Here is a 22,794-nt window from a genome sequence, read left to right on the forward strand (position 1 = left end):
TAGTTTGCACAGCCAGTGAAGACAAACACAGAGATGGGTATAACTGGATAAACACCGATACCTTACACACAAATCACTACTGCAGGCGATTCCTTTCTTCTTCCCCCTCAAAACCCGTCGAGACCACCAAAATCACATGTGAGAATCTACCCATAGCTGCACACGTAACACCACATGGCACACGTACTTCAGTACACCTTGGCCCGTCTCGTTCTCGTAGCTTTCAAGTCATCTATGCAAAACCTTCGTAGAGTTCGGGGCGAAGGAAGAAATCAGATGGCTGGCGTTTTACCTGTTAGGGTGGGGTGGTGGGAAGAGAAGCACTGCACAATAGCACTGCACAATAGCACTGACACCCATTACATATCCCAATCGGGTAATACCAGGGAAGTGAGAACCCAAGAAAACGGGCAGCAGCCGATTCATGCCTTTCCTGTACTCAAATGCCATTTGGATCAAGTCGACTGCCTTCGTGTGTGCAGAGAGTGAGAGACGGGGGAGAGAGAGAGAAAACGCGTACAATAGGCCCACATTGGTCTACAATCGCCCAACATGCTGTCTCTGTTGCTACACAGAGACAACCGCGCAGGGACAACCACGCAGGGACAACTACGCAGGGACATCCCAGCAGTAGAAATCGTTGATCCCCACAAGACATGCCTTTGTTCAATTACCCTTTTGGGTATAGTAAGTGTCACGAAAAATAAAAAGTGAAGAAAACTTGCAGAGCCTGCAGCCTGCTGAAAAAAACTTGTTTGGCGTTTCGGATTTGACGCGTTAAAATCTAGAGTTACACTATCACAGAGTATATAAGACTGAACCTTGTGGATAACTGAGTTGTTCCCTTCTGAATACAGAAGTGCAAGAGCGTCAAAACAAACAACAAACCGAGATGTCGTATCAGAGAGCGCTGAGACCTAGGAATACACCTCTGCCGGTGACGCCTACCAAGGATGTTCCTGTGAATGTGGTGCCATTGAAGAGGACGAAGCTGGTGTTTGAGACGCCGATCCAGACCAAGAGACACAGGGAAGCGGAATCCCTGCCCTCGCCAGCGGCTTCCCCCAAGAAACAATGCGTGGGTGTGTCGCATGGTCTACTCTCATTGACTGCCCGTGTGAAGGCGTGCTTACAGAGATCAGCGTCTACGCAATACGATGACGTCTCTGGCTGTCTCGTCTCAAGGAGAACGCAATTCGACCAAGTGATCCAGTTCTTGAACAGTGCTATTTCTGAGGGTAGGAGTGACTCGCTGTACATAACAGGTCCACCGGGCACAGGAAAGACAGCCCAACTGAACTCGATCTTGAAACACAGGTTCACACCAGTGGCCAGCCCAGTCTCCCCATTGAGCGATATCACGAATTTACACGATTTTGTTCTACCAAACGGTAACGTTGAGAAAGTCGCCATTATTTCCATCAATTGTATCACTGTCAATGATCCATCCTCAATTTTCAACAAGATTTATTTGTCCTTCCTAAACTCCGACGGCGGTAACCGTGCTGTCCCCCAAAGATACTCCGTCAAGACAATGCTAGACTTAAAGAACTTTATGACCAGATACGCGAGCGAAATGACCTTCATTGTCATCCTGGATGAAATGGATAAATTGGTTCACACAAACTCTGCATCAGTAAACGCCACAAAGGTTATCTTCGAATTGTTTCTACTAGCAAAACTACCAGAGATCAAACTGTTGCTGATCGGTATCGCAAACAGTCTTGACTTAAAGGATAGATTTCTGTCCAGATTAAACTTAAAACAGGAACTGCTACCAGAAACGGTGGTCTTTCAACCATATACTGCCGACCAGATGTACGAAATTATCAACCATCGTATCAACTCGGTTTTACTGGCCACTGAGGAATCGCTTTTCAACCCCATGGCCATAAGGTTTGCAGCTAAAAAATGCTCAGGTAACACTGGTGATTTGAGAAAATTACTCGATATATTAAGAAACAGTGTGGAAGTTATGGAGTTGGAGAGAATAACTGCTTCAAGAAGATGTGTCACCGATGAAAATGATAGACCTTTGCCAGCTGAGAATAAACCTATGAAGGTTGGACTTCAACACATCGCCAAAGTGTTCACACAAATAAATAACACCCAGTCCACAAAATCAATGATTACAAAACTTAACATGCAACAGAGAATCGTGCTGTGTACCCTAATTCACAGACAGAAGATAGATATCTTTCAAGGTCATTGTACAATTGATGACGCCTACGATTATTACTTGAAGCTACTTCGCGGCTCAGAAAACTTTGTAGCTTTAAAGAGGAACGAATTTTTGGAAATCTGTAACGCCCTAGAGATGATGGGTGTTGCCACGATAACCACAGGAAGAATATCAGGTAAGAGAAGAGGTATGGTGAAGTTGATCAAAGGTACTGTGGACAATAACGAATTTAATCAAGAGATGTCAAAGTTTGATATTTTGAAAGAGCTTTTGATAATCTGAAATTATAATCATAAAAAAAAAAAGAATATTTGCAATATGGTATTGCTTGAGATGGATGAAGAAGTTGCTGGACAACCTTATAGATAATTCTTTACCATCAAGTGCTATCACTTTCATTTCAGCTCATGCCAAAATGAGACCTGCTTGATACCATATTTCATCACTTGCATAATTTATAACAGCATAGATTTAAATTTAAATCACTTGTAACTAATCAATTATATATATATTATAGAAAGAACATCACTTAACAATACGAGCTTATATTGCGGAGCAATTCATTATTTGATTTGACTAATCCCGTGATTGCCCATTTTCTTTATCAATCTGGCAAATGGAGGAAAATCACCACTATCAAGGACGCGCGAACAAGAAGCTTGAAAAAATATCAAAAATAGTCTAGGAAGCATAAGCCTGGCCATCTCACTTCAAAAAGTGATATAGCAAAATCTAGTGCATTTACTCCCCGACTCTTATAGAGTCAATAAGATAGTAGAAGTCATCAACAAGTCGCAACTGTACAGTATTCAATCGGCCATCTAATTATTAAAGGAGAAATTGGTTGCTCATAGAGAAACATGAAAAATGTTGACTAAGTTGCCACATTCTGTCCAGACAAATATCCATATCATAACACTATGTCTATGTTGGTATTTCATTAGCTCACTTGCATCACAAGTTACAAAACAGATACTGACCATATGCCCTCTTCCCTTATTTTTAGGAGAATTTCAGTTTCTGTTCACAGCTTTATTAGCAGCTATTTCTTGTGCATTAGCCTTCAATTATAGATGGATCTATGATCTATTTCCTGAGGGCACATTTCCTAGGTACTATGTTACTATTCATGAACATGAAAATGAAAGGGATCAAGAAAGAATATATGCTATTACTAGACCTTCCAAACATATTATAACTACCGTATTACCGCTCAGTTTTTTTCAATTTGTTGGTAAATATTTTGGCCACACTGCAACAGCATTAGTACCGGTATCAACCGTTGCCAGTGTGAAGACATTGTCACCTGTTTTTATTGTTATATTTCAGAAAATGCTGAAGATGCCAACAGTAAATCTGAATGTTAGAATCCTGACAAGTTTGGCCGCATTGATTTTTGGTGTGTGGCTAATTGTGAATGAAGATAACAAACAGAAGCTAGCTTCAAAGAAGAAAACACAACTGATTGATACTGAAAGTGGTAGATCATCAAACTACGGTATAGTATGTGCAATCATATCTATGTTCATATTCGTCATGCAGAATATTTATGGTAAGAAGGTATTCACTTACAAAAGGAACCATGAAAAGACAATGATTCCAAAGAAAAAGAGCATATACAACTTAGGCGATAATCCTAGCGAACTACCAATATATTCCGAAAGTAAAACCTTGTCGCCCAAAACAACGAAATACGATAAGTTAACATTAATGATTTATATATCTTTGGTTGGCTTTAGCCTGTCATTTTTCTGGTTTATGACGATAGAATTTTCAACTGTTTGGAGATATTTGTGTGGCTACACTACGCAGAGTGATGGCCAACCGTTGATAATTTCAACTATTCCATGGACTTTATTTTTACTTAATGGTGTATTCCATTTCATGCAAGCAATGATCACTTTTCACCTACTAGGAGAAGTATCAACTTTAACATACTCAATTGCCAACTTGATGAAAAGAATTGCAATCATATCTGTTAGTTGGTTATTTGCCGGAATTCATGTTACCTTGTTACAAATAGTAGGCCTTTCCCTTAATGCAATTGGTCTTTTCTTATATGAAAGATATAGCAGCACCCAAAAACATGCCAATAAATAGGTGTTGCATATTTTGTGATTGATATTATAATAGAAGAAAAACTCAACGAACTGGTCTTTAAACTAATTTAACTGAGAATAATAATTACAATATTTGGCAGATCATTTATTCATGTCGTACATACAAACCACCAAAACATACATACATACTTCAAATTTAATAGAATGCTGCATTTTTTTTTTTGACATACACTACTTTCCCTTCTATCTACATATCATTGATATTTTGTATAAACTGTCCAATATTCTCATAATGAAGTATGGAATGTAAAAAAGGAGCTAGAGTAATATTTACATTTATTCCTCCTTTACCACATACTTCTCTCTTTGCTTTTTTCTTGCTTCTTCTTTCATAGCTCTTGCTGTTTCTGGATCAAGCTTTTCAACTAAATATGGGAATGTCATCAGAGCCAAGAGAGTAATGACTGCGGCTATTTTCCACTTAGAATTCAAAATTCCTGCCAATGGACCACTCTGCAATAATCCTACATTTCTTTGTTGCAAATAATCTCTGAATGGAAGCATCTTAGACATCTTTATGGATATGTAAGGTAAAGCATCCATCTCTTCTAACTTGTCAGGGAAGTGAATATCTTTGGAGGGGAAATATTCTCTACCAAAATAGTTTCTAAATGCCTTCAATTGCTGTTCGACCTTTCCAGTAGTCTCATTGAAAATATTTGTCACTTCCACCAGAACCCTTTGTGGAAGGAGGTTGAAATCTCTAGAGCTTGGAGTCATAACGAAATAGGTACTTTCATTGACGCCATGATTTATGGGTACATGATTAAATTCAAAAGTCCCGTTTTTATCCTTTATTCTAGTGATCTGATGGAATGGCTTGTCCGCAGAGTAATTTCCTATTTGGTATAGCCTAAAGCTGCACCTAGGAATCATATAAGCACTAATATCGATCTCACTTAATTCCAGACGCCCTTTTATAGAGACCTCGTTGTTCCTCAAGTCTTTCACGTCTTCGGCTCTGATTACACCTAGAAGTAGCACAAACAAATATATCACACTTTTCCACATTATATTTTTTGTTATAACTCTGTATTTAAATGTTATGATTCGGTATAAAACCAAAAATTGACTGTACCTGATGTAATTTAGTAACCCTTTACCCTATACTCTCTCAATTCTCACCGGTTTTCTTCACGAATTTGACTAGAATTCAGAGTAATATCTGTTTTTGCTTCCAATACCACTACTAGTAATGCTACCAATCTTCTAATGGTAAGAATTTTCAGCAAGTACTGGTATTGCTACTCTTTAATTAAACTTGTATGTGTGCCACCTTTTTGCACTGCTATTGTATTGTGCTGGATTACCTGAGTTTTGCTCTTTTCGAGAGGACTGGACTTCAACATCATCGTGATATACGTACATATCACATGATTTGGTCCAGAATGATCCCAAACAAGAATCGTCAACTTAGATCCAAAAGTATCCCCTTTAGGTAATATATACCCATAATAGGAAATGACCACCATATTAGGAAATTTGGTAAGTCACATAAATCAAAGATGTTTGGAAACACCCATACATCATCAAAAAATAGAATTTTGGGAGGACTAGTTTACACAACAATTACAAGCAGAGCAATGACTTACCCAGATAGGATAAACGTTGTCATCGCGCAAAACTGGAATTTTTGCTGGGAATTTTGCAGAGCCAAGAATCCAAATTGGTATATAAAGCCATGGCGGGACATCTCTCTTTCCCGCATTAGTTATCACTGCTCTCTCTTCACATTTGGTAGCTGACCAAGAAAACAAAACTCAATATACTTAAGAATGGCTAAAGGTACGTTAAATGGGGTGATTTCCTGTGAAAAACCAGATAGTTATTCTTATAAGGACATTGAGATTTGTGCGTTTGAATGTGTTTATTCACTTCTTTGATTGATATTAGTTTCTGAAGCGCAATTGCAGGTTTTCTTATCTAGAACTTCAATTGAATGCGTGGTGGAGACTAATGTTGTCAGAAGTGGTTTTGTCATGTTTGACTCGTGATAATAATCGTTATGCTAGTCTCAAGTATACTGTTGCTATACTAGTGATGATAAATCGGTTACTGCACGAGTCTGTGACTGTACTAATACCTTCCAATCACAATCTCACAACTCTTATAAGATCAAAAAATAACGTAAAAAATATCTGCGCTTTCACTTGTATAAAATAAATATTGTGCTGAGAACGGCATTACTAACAATAAGCTCTCTAACCGAGAATGTAACCGAAGTTCGGATATGACAGAACAGAAAGATCATCCACAACTATGGTCAACGAAATCATGTAGATGGTTACACTGTTTATGTCGCCATGCCGCTCCGTACAATTCTTAGGTAAGTTGTAATGTACAGACCTTGTTCAATCCCGTGACGCTTCCCAAGTCTTTGGTGTTGCTAGAATCTACGCTTCCTTCAACGATACTTTCGTGCATGTTACCGACCTGTCTGGTAGAGAAACCATCTCCAGAGTCACTGGTGGTATGAAGGTTAAGGCTGACAGAGATGAGTCCTCTCCTTACGCTGCTATGTTGGCCGCCCAAGATGTTGCCGCTAAGTGTTTGGAAGTCGGTATTACTGCTGTCCATGTTAAGATCAGAGCCACTGGTGGTACTAGAACCAAGACCCCAGGCCCTGGTGGTCAAGCCGCTTTGAGAGCTTTGGCTAGATCTGGTTTGAGAATTGGTAGAATCGAAGACGTTACTCCAGTTCCATCCGATTCCACCAGAAAGAAGGGTGGTAGAAGAGGTAGAAGATTGTGATTGGTCTCTGATATATATCGTACTTACCTCACATTTTCCAACCATGCCACTACTTACTTGCCTGTGTATGGTTTATTCCAATAACTTTAATTTTAGCATTTTTAATTCAATCTTCATTTAAATAACTGTACTATCATTTTCATTCGCATTATAAATTTTTTTTACTTATTCGTTACTCATAATACTACTGTTATTACTGGAAAAACTCTGGCCTAGGTCCATAATCATCCTCTTGAACAATGGCACCTGCTTTTCTAGTCATCTCTACATACAAACATTCTTCAGTATGCAAAATTTCATCGGCGCTAGGACGTCTTTTGTAGTTCGGCTCTATCATCCACTTGACGATGTTATCAAGTGATTCTCCATCGATAAGGAACTTAGGAACCCAAGCTGGTATAGAATCTCTCGAGTGTTGCTTTTCTGCGTTGATATTCGAGTTTAGCTTGTTGGAAACTTTGGTTGTGGAAGAATGGGGGAGATCCAAGACTGGGTTTGAGTTTCCTTCGAAGGCGTTGGAATCAATCTGAGAAAGTACTTCACGGTTATAATCCAACAACCCTGAGTTACCTTTTTCAACTTTGGTGACAGAAGAAAATAAAGACTCTGAGTGAATATCTGTTGAACTCAAGCGTCCAGCATCGGATAAATCACCTGAGCGTAACTTGTGCCATGCATTACCATTGTCAGGTAAAATAACATTTGCCGCTATCTCAACCATAATCAGACCCAATGAGAATATATCAGCTTTAAAATCATATACTGAGTCGGTAATTATTTCAGGTGCAATGTATTCCCTGTCACCTTCATTCTCAAAAGACTTGTCAGTTAATGGCAAATGAGTAGCCATGCCGAAATCTCCAATTTTTAAGTTACCCTCGAATGTGATAAATATGTTAGCCGGTTTCAAGTCGAGATGCACGACCTGACAAGAATCATGTATGAAACGTAGACCAAGGCAAATTTCAACCATGATTTTCCATATTCTCCAGTCCTCTAGTTTAGTTTTCTTTGACACCACTTGCTCTTGCAAAAATTTATCTAAACTTCCATTTTCGTAAAAATCAGTCATAATATAATATGAGTCCCCATATTTCCAGGACGTTATATAATCAATAATGTATTCCTTGCCTTCTTCATCAAGATTTGTCGATTGAAACTCTGTTAATAAATTGATTTCCTGTAAAATTCTTTTAATGGGATTCTTTTTGTTGATTTGCATTGATTTTATTGCAAACTTCTTATTAGTTTCAGGATCAACAACATAATAAACTGTAGAAAAAGGTCCCTGCCCAATAATGGAAATATCCTCAAATTTCTTCGATAAATGCATATCAGGGTTTTCTTGATTATGTATCTTTTTCTTTGAGCTCAATGGAGATAAGCCATCGAATGAAGACAATTCCTCATTCAGGTATGGATTTGCTAATTTATCAGTCATCTTCGCACCAGCAATAGACTTAGTTCTTGTTGGTGTCAGAAGGCTTTTCACATCATATGACGACTCTACGGTAATTAAGTGATTCACGTTACTTTTAGTGGAGATTTGACTATTGTATTTGGGTGATGAAATATGCAGGGATAATCCGCAATTTTTATCTCTTCTGTGATCATCAGCCTTACCAGCAGGCGGTACACATTCATCATCAGCTTCAGACTCGAAAATAGTAGGGTGGTTCTCTTTGTTATTGTTCCGATTTTCTTCTTCATCATACAGATCGTTTGTAAATTGTAGAAGACTATTAGATAATTCGATATTTTTTAGTATTACAGAATCCCTAGATTTTTTTATCTTTTTGTATGAACCTTTGTGAGTGGAATCCGGCGTATTAGATTCTGAGTGCAATGGCCTAACATTATTTTGTTTAAAATCCTTATTGTTGCTTTTTTGTCCTTTTGAGAGCTGTAAAGGAGAGTCATCCAAGATACCAGTCGAGTTATAAAACTTATCATGAACTGGTGTCTTATTTAGAGATGGAGAGAATAAAAACGATGTATGACCTGTCGTTGAATTTCTGTAATTCAAAGTAGAAAATTCAAGAATACTGCTATCTGCTACTCGAGATGCGCTTGAAAAGGTATTACCAGTATCTATGAAAGGTGATTTCTTAACAGGTGTATTAGGTACAGCTAATTTTTGTGCTGTGTTGAGTAAACTTTTTGGTTTCAACCCAGAAGTTTCGAAGGCGGAAGGATCCGGTTTCGCAATTTCAAAATCTGGATGGTTCTTGCTAGTATTCCTAGGTGTTTGTGTGATTATTATATTCGCTTTATCCAATGGTTTCCCGTGCTTTTTGTTTTGTTTTGGCATCCAACTCCATTTTTTAAGAGTCTCTGGGTTATTAACGAATGGTGACAACTCACTCTTGGAAGAGTTAGATGAGCTTGAACCGTTGTAGTTAAAAGGTGACCAATCATTTAAACACGTTTCCATGTTGAAATTTTTATTCTCTGTCTTTGAGTAATCAACAGTGGTCTTTGTTATTGCAGGTAGTTGTAGTCTCGTGTTGCTTGAAGGTATTCCAAAATCCAAACCTTGTCGTATTCTGTTGTTCTTGGATGGTAACGTTTCTTCTACTTGATTATGCGAGTTTGAGATAGACAAGTTCAATGTAGCCACACTTCTTGTCATTGAGTTATTAGAATATGGATAAAACTTCAGTCTATTAGAGCCATTGGGACTATTATATGAATTCATTTCTTCATCATCCATAGAAGACGCATCGTCGTTGTTCTGAGGCGGGTCATCAGGTACCATCCCATCACTCCTTTGATCGAAATCATAGTATATACCGAGTCCCTTCCCAAATTCACTATTCTCCATCTTAAGGCACGTCCACTTAGCTATTGGTATCTCTTATTCAAATTTTAGTATGCGTATTATGGTGTGGATAAACAAACAGAACGAGTGTATGACTTTGGCGTTATTTGAATGCCAGTTTTCGATTATTGGAAGTGCAGGCCAAACCAACAGAATATATCTCAGCGATAGTACTATATGAGCTAACGACTGCTTGATCGACCTTTGTTTGTTATAATTACAACTGCCTTTAGACAAATTAAAGCATTACCTGGTTGTTGTTTTTTCCAATATAAAAGTTAATAGCAAGCAACAATATATTAAAGGGTATTGGAAAAAAAAGGATTTATGATGTATCTCTGTTGATCATAAACAAAATCCAGTTAATGGGATTATCCTTTCAGGATTAACATCGAGTTCTTCATATTAAGAGCTGTTCTTGGCTTTTTCTAAACTGAAATGCAATGGGAAGGGTGACGCCAAAATTTGCACCAAGAGAAATAAGTTTAAAATGCAGTGAGGACTAAAGCTTGTCTTTTTTTTCGGTTATGATGCATAACACCAAAACACGAAAATGTTAGATATTCGAAGAAAACAAAGAAACAATGGGCTACTTAGAACAGAGGTGTGATCGAGAGTAATAGAAGGAAAGACAGTTGACCACCTCCGCCAGAAAATAACTATCTTAGCCCACACTTCAATCCGTAGTGCAATGAGTGAAACAATTCTGTTTCACAAGAACAAGAGTGAAGAGAGGAAGCCCAGAAATGAAACGCCAAAAAACTGATTTAAAAAAAAAGGAAAATAGAAAAAAAACGATTTTCGCGTTTCATTTCCCCACGTGTTTAATAGTATCCTTTAACGAACCATCCAACATCTTTCGTAGATATACACACTTCACGTGATATGATCTCAAATCTTGTACCCCAAAACAACATAAAATCAAAAGAGTCACAAACAAACTCCGCAGCATATTTGTCGGTACAGGGTCGGTACAGGGTCGGTACAAGGTTGGTAACAGTTCTCAGTTGAGTTAGGATGTTGAAAACCAAGCGAAGCGAGTAACTTTTTCACCTTGAAATGCGCGATGAGATGTATACCTCCCCGGGATCCCAAGCAAGTAGCCGCCCAGCACAACGTTCCATCCAACGCAACGACATAGCTGACACAAACATCTAAGCCTTTTGACCCAGTATCGCAATGGCTTAGTTCTATAACAGCGTAGCAACATTTTCGTTGGCTGACGGCAGTATTTGCAATATGTCTAAGACACAACCGCGCGTTAGGTATTACCACCCCCCCACCCCCAGTGAGGGTCCACAGAAGATAAGGTGGTTTCCCAGATCCGAGATGCATCGCAAGAAATTACCAAAAAAAAAGAAAGAAAGAAAAAACAAGGCTTGTAGTGTCCCTGTCTAGGGCATCTGTTGCAGAGGGGCGCAACCCTCCTTAATATTCTGTGAATGAATAGGCAAAGAATTAATTTAAGAAAATAAAAGTAAGCAGAGAACAGGGGGAGAGGTGGGGGGCTGCACTTCTGCAGTCTTTTAATCAGATTAGTAAATCACTGCAAGGAAAGCTCTAATAATGCATAGAACACCGTTACGGCAGCTGATTCTTCCTTCTCGAAGCACTACTAGTGTTTGTGTGGAAGCAAAAAAAAAAAAGCAACTTCTATTTCTCATAAAATGGGATCTAAAGAGGAAGTCCTTTGTCCGCGGAGCTTTGTGATCACGGTGATCTCAAGAAGGGTTTTCGTCTCTTCCAGTGTTTTCTCTTACTGGATTGCCTACTCCACGGAATGGCATTATTATGATAATGAGAATCACATTGCTATTTGATCTTGATTTATTGTTATTCTTGCTTTTCTGGAGCTCATCTCTAGCATGGCTATTAATTTTAGTACTCCCTGGCTTAGCTCTATTTGGAAGACACAATTCGAGAATAAAGCAATCATCTCTTTGTTAATCATTCTTAAAGTACATTCGATAAGTATAAAGACTTCTACTAAGACTAGAACCCCCATTTTCTTTTATCTGGCATTCTCCCAATTCTAAACTATATACCTGCATAAGATCCTGACACATTAAACTATGTCTACAAACAGTACCATAAATCTGTCTGATGACTTTAAGTTTGATTTCTACAAATATACACCCAACCTGGGTGCTTCCATCGCGTTCGCGGTGTTGTTTCTTATAGCCGCAATAATAATCACCGGACAGCTGTGGATTCTAACAAAATCGCATAGACAGTTCCTGACGCAATGGATGAACTCTCCAACATACTACGCCAATATTCGTCATTATAATACCTTCAAGCTATTTGCTGCCCATATACCGTTAATTGTGGGATGCATCATCGAAGTCGTTGGTTATATCGCAAGATCTGTCTCCCGTCATGATGTTTACTCGTTGCCCCCATTTGCTGTGCAAGTGGTGCTGTTACTCGTGGGGCCTACATTATACGCTGCAAGTATATATATGGTTTTTGGAAGAATGGCACACCTCATGTTTGTTGAGAATTTGATGATCATGCCCGCTAGGTTTAACACTGTTATCTTTGTGCTTGGTGATGTAGCAAGTTTGCTATTGCAAGCAGCAGGTGGTGGTATGCAAGCCAGCGCATCCACTGAAAAGGCGGGCTCAAATATAGTCACCGTAGGTCTTTTTATTCAAATAGCCTTCTTTGGTATCTTCATGATAAACGAGTTCCTGTTTGTCATTAGGGTTAGGGCACTGAGGAATAAGAACAAAATTGCCAGCAAGAGTAACACATGGATATACTACAACTGGATATTGATTGTCAACAGCGCTATGATCTTAGTTAGATCAATCGTTAGAACCGTTGAATTCATTCAAGGTTATGATGGTTACATCACTTCCCATGAGTACTTCCTTTACATATTCGACGCTACTCCAATGTTTTTACTGCCATTAATTACCATTGTATTTATGATGAAGTACAACATTTTCGAGATTCAGAGAGAATCAATCCAGATCCAGTCCGAGCTTGACAAGGATTATGAATCCGAGGACAATGATAGCTCGCTCGACATCGAAGCCGATATTGAAGATGGTTCAGAAAACCGTATGTCAAAAACTGAATTTTAAGTGTAATATAAATATTTAATATTTAATTTTGTAATTTTTAATAGTTTACAACACCGTCATTTATTGACTACTAAAGTTCAGTTGAATTTATTTTTGAGAAATGCTACTGAATTACACAGGATGCTATCAAGCTTTTCTGGATACGCCATTGAACAGTTTAGCCCTCCGCTAGGCGTAGAAATAACACTATATGTTATTAGATTAGTAAACAGTTGAGGCTCATTAAAAAAAGCATCTGTCACAGTATACTTGCTATGCTCATTTTGACTAAAATTCTGAAAACCCAGATTTGTTACTTCAAAAGTTGAGCTAGGACCAGTAGTTGTTTCAAATTTCATCTTCATAAATTTTTTTGCATCCACCAATTCAAGCAATCGTGCCTCATTAATGGCATCCATAACGCCTGTGGTTGATTTCTCAACAATCTTTTTATGTATTGATTGAGCCAATTCCCATTCATCTCTCTCAAAGTCCAAAGTCTCTATAAATTCACCACCTGCAACAAAAGTACCATAGCTGTTGCTATACTCCCCGGAATTTGATATTCTATTCCTGGTATTCATAGGTACTTCATATTTTATAGTAGAGCCGCTGTACTTCTCCTTGGGAATTTTACCTAAAGCTAGGTACAAAACTGCTGTTAGATATGCAGTGAAAGAAACATGGTGCTGCTTACAATCTTTCATTATCACTTTTAGTTTATTGGAAGACATTTTGAGAGAGATTTGGCGATTGGTGTTCTTGATCTGATAACAACCGTCATCATTAGAATTTTTTTTAAGATAATCTTCAGGAATCTTATATTCATCAAACTGGATAATACTAGCATCCTGAGATACTACTGCTCCAGGTGCAATAGTGAATAAAGCTTTAACGATAGGTCTTTTAACTTTCCAGCTAAAGGGAATTGGGAGTTTTTCATAAGGATGGCACTGATCAATTGAGTCTGTGCTTCCACCTGGTCTATAAATAATTTCATCAACATCAAGATCATTGTCTTGTTTCAATTCCTCAAGGCTTTTTAGTAACTCAGTCCAAAACAGAACCGTAGCAATACCATCAAAGAAAAGGTGATCGGTTGCAAATATCATTTTATTAGCCTTTGGGACTACTATTACCTTCCACAGGGGTTTATCAACACCATATTCAAAGTTATATTTACGGAATACACTGTTAATTTCCTCTTCACCATAAGTATCCCAATCCATATAATCCACTACATCATCAAATTTAATCGGTTCCCCAATTGGATTCACCACTACCTCATTATTACTCTTGTAAGCATTACAATATAACTGGAAGTGTGAGTTTACAACTCTCCGTAATGCACAAATGAAATCACTCCTATTCGGAAGACTATTTAGTTCAACGCCAACTGAGAAGCATGAATGTAAGTTCAGCGAGCTTCTTTGATAGAAATACTGCTCAATTCCTCCTAAATGACGTACCATGTTTGATCTAGCCTGCCTTAAAGACTGAGAAACAACGTTATTCGAATTTAAGAGACTAATTTATGAAATTGACCTAAACTGATTAAAATTGCTAATCAATATTTTTGGCGATGAGGCAACTTGAATTTGAGTATTTCCCAATCATGCTGTAACCACCAAGTTTAATACCAAAACGATAATTATATATATAGCATTAAAACCAATAAAAAATATTTCATGACATAAAAGGATACATAAATAAGAGAATTATAAGTAATCAAAGTTATGAATAGTGCTCTAATCTAGGTGTTTTAAAGCAATTGAATGCAATTATAAATTTCATGCTTAGTTTAAAGAACAACACCATTAAAAATATGCCATCTTTATAAATTACACACTCTAATCAAAAGAAAGATTGATTATTTGAAGAAAGTCATCACCTAGTTAGCATCAGTTTTCATATCATTCAAACCCAAATCTTCATTTTGTTGTTGGGTTCTTTCGTAGTCCTCTATCTTCATGTTAGGATCTGGATCTGGTGCATAGACATTTTGAATATACGATCCAGCCAATGGATCCTCCATAATAACAGTGAAGTGTACCTTACCATCAAGAGCCTCTTTCAATTTGGCAAAGAAGTCCACCCATCTTTGTTTAGTAGCTTCATCCATGGAATCAGAAGTCTGCGTAAAAACACGGGACTCCAACTCTTCGTAGACTTGCTTTAATAAACCTTCCAGAGTGGTAAATCTACCACCCAAAGTACCTTCTTGTATATCCAAGTGTAGCTCTGGGATGTGTAGTGAACATGTTTCAGACTTCAATATATCACGCGACAGGTCAGCAGGATCATCACATAGCAAAGTAATCTTTCTACCTTTCTCTGGGATAGAACCACCAGTCTTAACTTCATTAGACTTATAACCACAGTGCTCACAAGTTGTAGACATAATGATAACTTCCTTGAAGTGTGGGATATTAACAGGCTTCATATGAGTTTCACATTCTTGGGTACAGGAAGGACATGAGGCTCTGAAAGTTTGAACTTCATTGTTGAAGTTTTCAATATCGGTGGCATCTGATAGAAATTCAGCATTAGCACTGCCTACTTTAACACTTTCTGATGGGTTTCTACCCTTGTTTGACAATTCTTCCAACTTGGCTCTACGGCGTTGTTCATATTGATCCTCGGTTAGGATACCTACAACCACGTTTTGTTCATCGGATCTGACATATTGGACGTGAGACCATTTGTGCTGAGGTTCTCCAGGTTTATATTCAATCCAAGAGTTACCAGATGGATCGTCGAGTATGAATGTCAAAGGCAATGTACCTGGCTCGCAGTTAATGTATGATCTGACTTTCTTAATAAACTCCGCAATTTGGTTGTACAGGTTTTCATCTATTGATTTTCTCATCTCTTGATCCTGTTCAATATCTTCGATCATCTCACTCAGAAGACCTTCAACGGTGGTCAACTGGCCCCTCTTAGCTGGAATCTCGACATCTAGTTCAACAAACTTACAGGTAGCAGTTTCAGACTTAACGACTTGTCTGTTGAAGTCCTCCTTAGACTCAACTTTCAATTGGTACTTGGAACCTTTTTCTTGGATTTGGCTAGCTGGCTGAATTTCAGAGTTCTTGAAACCACAGTGAGGACATTCGAAAGACATCAACACCACTTCTCTGAAGTAAGGAATAGAAGTCAGCAGCAATCTAGTAACACCGTTCTTCTCACAGTTCATACATAGGGACTCAATCTCTTGAACCGGGTGACCCATGGCATCAGAGGCCCCAGTCAACGACACACCGTTGTCATTCTCTTCTTGTACTTCGTTGGCAGCTTCACCGACCGGCTTAAACAGTTTATCTTCTGACATATCTCCAAATGTTCTCTTCATACAGGTGCTATGGCCAAATAAAGTAATGAAGTCATCCACTGAACCCAAATGACAACTTCTTAAATATGAGTGAAGCTCATCTAATTATTTTTTTTCTTCACAGCTCATCGCATCCGATTTCGTCAAATTTTTTTTTCACTTTGCGAAAAAGAAATCACAAAGTGAAAAAAAACAGCGATGAGCTTTGCTAGAATATGGTAGATGAGTATAGAAGGAAGTTTGCAAGTCGGGAGATTGTGGATATAGTCTCAGAGCTGTGTTGATTTAGGTTTGATAGACACACGCGGCTAGGACCAAACTTTAATTAGAACAATGCCTAGGGATCCCTTGATTGGAATTGTGGGCAAGCCCTCGTCCGGTAAGTCTACTACGTTGAACTCGCTGACGGATGCATCTGCGGCTGTGGGGTCGTTCCCGTTCACCACCATTGAGCCCAACAAGGCCACTGGGTACTTGCAAGTCGATTGTGCGTGCAGCCGGTTTGGGAAGGAGGAGCTATGTAAGCCTAACTACGGCTGGTGTGAGAAGGGTAAGAGACATATACCGATCATGCTTCTGGATGTTGCAGGGTTGGTGCCTGGTGCACACTCTGGTAGGGGTCTCGGTAACAAGTTTTTAGATGACCTTAGACATGCGGATGCGCTGATCCATGTGGTGGATGTCAGTGGTACCACTGATGCGGAAGGTAAGAACTGCCGGGGCTACGACCCATTGAACGATATTGAATGGCTGCAAGACGAGATCAGGCTGTGGATAGAGAACAACTTGAAGAAAAGGTGGGGGTCGATTGTCCGCAGGCACACTGCTACGAAATCCAGTGTTGTGGACACGTTACAAGCGCAGTTCGGTGGTTATGGTTCGCTGATCCCCATGGTGCAACGGTGCCTGGACAGGCTAGAGGGGCTGCCACCTCTGGAGAAGTGGGACGACGAGTGGATAACGAAAGTGGTGAAGTCCTTTATGATGGAGAAGTTCCCTACGGTGCTAGCGTTGAACAAGATCGACCACCCGGACGCTGACAAGAATGTGTCCAAGATCATGCTAAAATACCCCGAGACAAAAGCAGTGTTGACCAGTGCCATCACGGAAGTGTTTTTGAGGAAGTTGAAGAAGCAAGGGTTCATCCAGTATGACTCCGGGACCGAGTTTGTGGATACGTGCGAGGACGACCCGTCGTTGAAGCCCCTGGACGAGAAGTCGCTAGCGCGCATAGAGAACATCCGCGACCTGGTGCTGTACAGGTTTGGGTCCACGGGTGTGGTGCAAGTCCTGCAAGCGGCCACCGATGTTCTGGACCTGATCCCCGTGTACACTGTCAAGAACATGACCACATTCACGGGTGGGAACGGCACCAATGTGTTCCGGGACTGCTTCCTGGTGAAGCGCGGCACACCAGTGGGCAAAGTCGCCCGCTACATACTGGGCGATGTCACTGTCGCCGCGATAGAGACAGTTGGCAGCGTCCGTGTCTCGGAAGAGACACCCGTGCTGCCAGGCAAGAACGACATCCTCACTTTCAAAATAGCTCCAAGAAGCTGAGTGTTTGTAAGAACTAAGTAACGAAATAAACAAAATATACACAACAGAAACCATTGTCACAGCACCCAGGGCCTTATGTCATAATAGAACCTCTAATACACTAGAAAACCTCTATCACAGTACTGGAACTTTAAACTATCAGTTACTCTATTACAGTTACTATCGATATTGCAAAGGAAGCCCTAGGGTTCATTAGATAATGGGGAGGACCTTCGAGAAGCGATAACGTAATGATAGGTACTAAGCCGAACCTTGGTGTTCTAGAACAACAACAGCACACAAACACCCGCACAAATCCCTCCCCCCGAGCAGAAAAATTGATTTCCCACTTCAAAGAGAAGACTGGGACCGAGCTTTAAGAAGGCAGATAGACAAAGAGAGCTTAGCATTAGGGTTTCCCACCTGGGAATTTGTAATTTCGTTGGGGGGCTTCTGATTGCAGAGGATTGTCGCAGAGATGGGGTCCTCTCCCCTTCTATCTCGTTCTCATTACAAAGGGGACTTGGGGGGACCCAGAACTATTAGGGTTCGCCACTGTGTTCCACCTGGGTCCCATCAGTATAAAAGGGGACTGGTTTTTCACTCTACATCCTCTCCATCGTATTGCTTCAAACAGAACAAAACTAAATAAAACAAACTCACACACACACATACATAATCTAATAAAAAATGGTCAAGCAAATCACAAGTGTTTCTGAATTCGACAGTGCTATTGCTGTTGACAAGTTGGTCGTTGTCGACTTCTTCGCCACCTGGTGTGGTCCATGTAAGATGATCGCCCCAATGATCGAAAAGTTCGCTGCTGAATACTCTACCGCTGACTTCTACAAGCTAGATGTCGACGAGTTGCCAGAAGTCGCCCAAAAGAACGAAGTCTCCGCTATGCCAACTTTGGTCTTGTTCAAGAACGGTAAGGAAGTCGCCAAGGTCGTCGGTGCCAACCCAGCTGCTATCAAGCAAGCCATTGCCAACAACGTCTAAATAACCCCCCGCCAAAAGAATGACTTCAATTCTAATGCAATTGGATTTCTTTTCCGAGAAAATAAATCTGATAGATTACAATTTATAACCCCCCCTCATAGCTTTTTTCAAAAACTTGTAATTTTGTACTTTTCTCATAATTTAATACAAATTATACCTCAGTTATATCTCACAAAACAACTATCATGAATCTATATTCATAAAAGACACAACTGATACTTGACTTATATTCACTTATCAGCTACATTTCATATATACGAGACAAATCTTTATACAATTACAATTTGCTTAATATTACTCTATAATGCCAAAGATGTACAATGCATCTGCCAAAGACTTGGTGTTTAGCTTGGAAGGTGCCTGCTTCTGCACAGTGGGCTTGGCGTTCCATGCGATACCGTACCCACTAACGTGCATTGATGGAAGATCGTTACCACCGTCACCAATCATGCACACATTCTCAAGATCGATGGACCAGTCCTTGCACAACTGCTTGATGGTCTCAGCTTTGCACTGCCCGTCCACTATCTCACCAATGACCTCACCAGTGAGCACACCAGAGTCGTCCATCTCAAGTAAGTTGGCACGCGCATAGTCCAGAGACAATTGATCCTTGATGTACGAGGCAAACTGAATGAAACCACCACTCAAGACTGCCAATTTGATACCGTGCTGCTTTAAAGTAGAGCATAGCTGGGGAACACCTTCTGTGATCTGTAGCTTCTGCTTGATCTCCTCGTACAAGTTATCGATCTTTAGGCCCTTAAGCAGGCGCACACGCTCTCTGAGAGACTGTTTGAAGTCAATCTCGTTGTTCATCGCACGCTCAGTGATCTCGTGTACTTGGGGCTCAACACCGGCATAGGCAGCAATCAGCTCAATCACTTCCTGGTAGATCAGAGTACTGTCCATATCGAAAACACAAAGCTTCAAAGGCCTGCGTTGCAATTGCTCATCGACAACTTGAACTGCCAAATCTGCACCGTCAACATCCAATTGGTCCAGTTTCTGCTTCAATTGCAATACTTCACCAGGTGCCTTGACAAAGATATCCACAGCACGCTTCGAAAGCGTCTCTGTCTTGATCAATTCAGCATCTAGTGCTCCAACGACTCTGTCAACGAGCTCTTTCTCACTTCTCAACGCATCGCCATGCGCAATCACTGTAACAACAAAAGACATCTCCTAGTGCAAACTCCGTTGCTTGTATACCGTTATTTACCCTGTATACTACTGATATGTACTTCAACTGTCCCGAACCTCTTGTAATAACAGCACTCTCGAGGAAGTCATCGATCGACTCAAGTGCACTGCGATGATTTCAAAGCCTTTCGAGTCTGAAAAATTTCAACAGACCGAGAAAGCTCTAAAGTTCACAATTTCATCGAAAAATTGGTCAAATTTAAAGGAAAGAGTCATAACCCAGGATATAAACTACTTGTGTGGGAAGACAAGGAACCATACTAGGACCAAACTGAACAGGGGGGAACACCGGTGCGTACAACATGTCGAAGCCATTGCGTATTTTAGTTCCAGTCAAGCGTGTGGTTGATTTCCAGATCAAACCACGGGTGAACAAGACACTCACTGGGATAGAGAAGAGTGGCATCAAGTTTAGTATAAACCCATTCGATGATATAGCTGTCGAAGAGACTGTGAGGATTAAGGAGAAACATGGTGATCTGGTTGAGCACACGCAAGCGGTGTCTATCGGGCCAGCTAAAGCCCAGGACATCTTAAGAAATTGTCTTGCCAAGGGTATAGATAATGTGTCCTTGATAGATTGCAAGGATCTTGAGTTGGAACCATTGGCTGTCGCAAAAGTATTGAAGAACATAGTCGAAAAGCAGAACATTAACTTGATTATCATGGGTAAACAGGCCATCGATGACGATTTCAACCATACGGGTCAAATGTTGGCAGGTCTCTTGAACTGGCCTCAGGCAACTAATGCTGCAAAAGTTGATATTCTAGCTGATGAGGGTAAAGTGAGAATTACCCGTGAGATAGACGGTGGTGAAGAGACCCTAAAGGCCTCACTACCACTGATTATAACCACTGATCTGAGACTAAATACTCCTAGATACGTCGGTTTGCCAAATCTGATGAAAGCAAAGAAGAAACCTATGGAAAAACTTACATTAGAGAAAGACTTTGCTGACATTGATACCAAACCTAGACTAGAGATCTTATCAGTGAACGAGCCAAATGCCAAAGAACCTGGTATTACTGTTGGCTCTGTCGATGAACTAGTCCAGAAACTAAAGGACTCAAAAGTCTTGTAAAGCACTATGAATATGAACAAAAATCTATTCTTTTAAATAATCCAATAATATATCCTTCATAACTATATGCCCTAGATAGTTCAGACTCGAAATACACTATCAACATAAACATCATCATTTCAACATTTCACCATGCTTCTTTGATGGAGACAATACACTTATCTCCCCATTTCCTTGTACCATTCCCGGCGGTTTTGTACTTATATATTTTTCGTTGTACCATTGTTCAAAATTTCGACCCAGCTGATCATGCACCTCACATGCAGCTATTATCTCATCACACTCTTTATACCATGGTTCAAACATCTTCTTAGAGTCTGCTATATTTTCGATTTTATATAGTGGCACTTCAACTTTGCTAAGCCGCTCCCTTGGGTAGTTGTCTCCAAATTTGTTTCGAAGCGGTATATTGTTAAGGATGTCATCAATATTCTTTAGTTGGTTGTCCGACATTGTATAAGCTAGCTTATTTACTTACTTACCGTTATCTTAAATGAATCGCAGTATTACATTCTATTTTACTGTGAAGAGCCCTTTAAATCTTTTGATTTTTTCGCAGGGAAATCAGGGACCCACCTAAATGAGCTCAGCCTGATGAATCATGAGACTCAATAGCAGTTGAAAGAATGTCATTATATTTTAGAGAGATATATAAAATTGTATCTTGCAGCATAATTACATATTATTGATACTAGATACACGCCCATATTTCATAGATTAGTGAACAATCAGAAAAACAGGGAAGCATAGTTTTAAAAATTTCAATGATAGTTGTTTGTCGTAAAAGTCATTATTCGATGTATCTAGTCTTGAAGGAGAATACCTTTCTTTCCTTGTCTAATCCAAGTGTCAACGTTGCTACAGATCCTAAGCTTTCTGTATGTATTAGATGGTTGTAGTACAAATCATAACAGGGCATATACCTGTCCACAAACTTTTTCAATTCCTCATCATTCATACCATTACCAGTTTTAGCAATCAATTCCTTCTCCTGTTGTAGTCTCCAATCGTAGACATTCTCTAACTGATCTGCAGCAAAAACTATACCTAATGATTTAATTTCAGGGTTGTCCCAAAGAAGATCGCTGTATATGAACAATTTAGAGTTCACATCCACCATATCGCCTTTCACAGTTTCCTCACTTTCAAAGTTTTGTAGGATTGGTTCAAACCCTAAGAACCAACCTTCAAGAATAAAGATATCCACCGGAATCTTTTCAGATACGGTTACAGTGCTCCGATCACCTTCACCATTGAAAGCTGACTTATCATATTTTGGCAATACCAGCTTTGAACTGTCTTGTAGATGATCACCATCAATACTGTCATTGTCATTACCATGCCTTTGCAAAATTGCATTAATACATTTATATAGCAATGCCATATCGTGAGTACCAGGTAGCCCCCGACCTTGCAAAAGTTTGTTATTAGGATATTCTTTATTCAGCTTTTGTTGTGCCTCGTGAGTTAAGTAGAAATCATCCATGGATGCATATGCAACGGACTTCTGATCTTTATAATAGTCTTTCAGGTGTTCATAGATTCTTTTTCCAACATAACTTTTCCCTGATCCTTGTGGCCCAGAAATAAAGATGAACAAAGGATCCCTTTTCCCAGTCTCAAACCAGGCAGGAACATATTCGTCCACAAATTTCATACAATGCTCAAGACTATTTAGCTTATCTGCCATTG

The 22,794-nt window shown here is 39.6% G+C and overlaps 14 protein-coding genes across 14 annotated transcripts; 7 read left to right on the forward strand and 7 right to left on the reverse strand.

Moving 5' to 3' along the window:
- Positions 1–892: 892 nt before the first annotated feature.
- On the forward strand, positions 893–2,464 carry CDC6 (AAA family ATPase CDC6; the record flags this gene model as incomplete). Its single annotated transcript, XM_448250.1, has 1 exon — positions 893–2,464. The coding sequence occupies one exon, from the start codon at positions 893–895 to the stop codon at positions 2,462–2,464; it is 1,572 nt and encodes a 523-aa protein (XP_448250.1).
- A 585-nt stretch (positions 2,465–3,049) lies between these two features.
- Positions 3,050–4,282, forward strand: GVI51_K00473 (uncharacterized protein; the record flags this gene model as incomplete). The annotated part of the gene is made up of 1 exon (XM_448251.1): positions 3,050–4,282. One exon carries the CDS (start codon positions 3,050–3,052, stop codon positions 4,280–4,282), a length of 1,233 nt encoding a protein of 410 aa, XP_448251.1.
- A 296-nt stretch (positions 4,283–4,578) lies between these two features.
- On the reverse strand, positions 4,579–5,313 carry SOP4 (Sop4p; the record flags this gene model as incomplete). The annotated part of the gene is made up of 1 exon (XM_448252.1): positions 4,579–5,313. One exon carries the CDS (start codon positions 5,311–5,313, stop codon positions 4,579–4,581), a length of 735 nt encoding a protein of 244 aa, XP_448252.1.
- Positions 5,314–6,077: 764 nt separating this feature from the next.
- RPS14B (40S ribosomal protein uS11) lies at positions 6,078–7,053 on the forward strand (the record flags this gene model as incomplete). Its single annotated transcript, XM_448253.1, has 2 exons — positions 6,078–6,087; positions 6,647–7,053. 2 exons carry the CDS (start codon positions 6,078–6,080, stop codon positions 7,051–7,053), a joined length of 417 nt encoding a protein of 138 aa, XP_448253.1.
- A 193-nt stretch (positions 7,054–7,246) lies between these two features.
- SWE1 (tyrosine protein kinase SWE1) lies at positions 7,247–9,877 on the reverse strand (the record flags this gene model as incomplete). Its single annotated transcript, XM_448254.1, has 1 exon — positions 7,247–9,877. One exon carries the CDS (start codon positions 9,875–9,877, stop codon positions 7,247–7,249), a length of 2,631 nt encoding a protein of 876 aa, XP_448254.1.
- A 2,069-nt stretch (positions 9,878–11,946) lies between these two features.
- RTA1 (Rta1p) lies at positions 11,947–12,966 on the forward strand (the record flags this gene model as incomplete). The annotated part of the gene is made up of 1 exon (XM_448255.1): positions 11,947–12,966. The coding sequence occupies one exon, from the start codon at positions 11,947–11,949 to the stop codon at positions 12,964–12,966; it is 1,020 nt and encodes a 339-aa protein (XP_448255.1).
- Positions 12,967–13,043: 77 nt separating this feature from the next.
- SLI1 (N-acetyltransferase) lies at positions 13,044–14,417 on the reverse strand (the record flags this gene model as incomplete). Its single annotated transcript, XM_448256.1, has 1 exon — positions 13,044–14,417. The coding sequence occupies one exon, from the start codon at positions 14,415–14,417 to the stop codon at positions 13,044–13,046; it is 1,374 nt and encodes a 457-aa protein (XP_448256.1).
- Positions 14,418–14,836: 419 nt separating this feature from the next.
- ZPR1 (zinc finger-containing protein ZPR1) lies at positions 14,837–16,297 on the reverse strand (the record flags this gene model as incomplete). Its single annotated transcript, XM_448257.2, has 1 exon — positions 14,837–16,297. The coding sequence occupies one exon, from the start codon at positions 16,295–16,297 to the stop codon at positions 14,837–14,839; it is 1,461 nt and encodes a 486-aa protein (XP_448257.2).
- A 312-nt stretch (positions 16,298–16,609) lies between these two features.
- On the forward strand, positions 16,610–17,836 carry GVI51_K00627 (uncharacterized protein; the record flags this gene model as incomplete). The annotated part of the gene is made up of 1 exon (XM_448258.1): positions 16,610–17,836. One exon carries the CDS (start codon positions 16,610–16,612, stop codon positions 17,834–17,836), a length of 1,227 nt encoding a protein of 408 aa, XP_448258.1.
- A 669-nt stretch (positions 17,837–18,505) lies between these two features.
- TRX2 (thioredoxin TRX2) lies at positions 18,506–18,817 on the forward strand (the record flags this gene model as incomplete). The annotated part of the gene is made up of 1 exon (XM_448259.1): positions 18,506–18,817. One exon carries the CDS (start codon positions 18,506–18,508, stop codon positions 18,815–18,817), a length of 312 nt encoding a protein of 103 aa, XP_448259.1.
- A 294-nt stretch (positions 18,818–19,111) lies between these two features.
- Positions 19,112–19,999, reverse strand: SER2 (phosphoserine phosphatase; the record flags this gene model as incomplete). Its single annotated transcript, XM_448260.1, has 1 exon — positions 19,112–19,999. The coding sequence occupies one exon, from the start codon at positions 19,997–19,999 to the stop codon at positions 19,112–19,114; it is 888 nt and encodes a 295-aa protein (XP_448260.1).
- Positions 20,000–20,322: 323 nt separating this feature from the next.
- CIR1 (Cir1p) lies at positions 20,323–21,102 on the forward strand (the record flags this gene model as incomplete). Its single annotated transcript, XM_448261.1, has 1 exon — positions 20,323–21,102. One exon carries the CDS (start codon positions 20,323–20,325, stop codon positions 21,100–21,102), a length of 780 nt encoding a protein of 259 aa, XP_448261.1.
- Positions 21,103–21,216: 114 nt separating this feature from the next.
- MVB12 (ubiquitin-binding ESCRT-I subunit protein MVB12) lies at positions 21,217–21,555 on the reverse strand (the record flags this gene model as incomplete). The annotated part of the gene is made up of 1 exon (XM_448262.1): positions 21,217–21,555. One exon carries the CDS (start codon positions 21,553–21,555, stop codon positions 21,217–21,219), a length of 339 nt encoding a protein of 112 aa, XP_448262.1.
- A 337-nt stretch (positions 21,556–21,892) lies between these two features.
- Positions 21,893–22,792, reverse strand: TDA10 (putative ATP-dependent kinase; the record flags this gene model as incomplete). Its single annotated transcript, XM_448263.1, has 1 exon — positions 21,893–22,792. The coding sequence occupies one exon, from the start codon at positions 22,790–22,792 to the stop codon at positions 21,893–21,895; it is 900 nt and encodes a 299-aa protein (XP_448263.1).
- Between the last annotated feature and the right edge of the window lie 2 nt (positions 22,793–22,794).

The sequence above is a fragment of the Nakaseomyces glabratus genome, chromosome K (assembly GCF_010111755.1).
Source record: "Nakaseomyces glabratus chromosome K, complete sequence".
Classification (NCBI taxonomy): domain Eukaryota; kingdom Fungi; phylum Ascomycota; class Saccharomycetes; order Saccharomycetales; family Saccharomycetaceae; genus Nakaseomyces; species Nakaseomyces glabratus.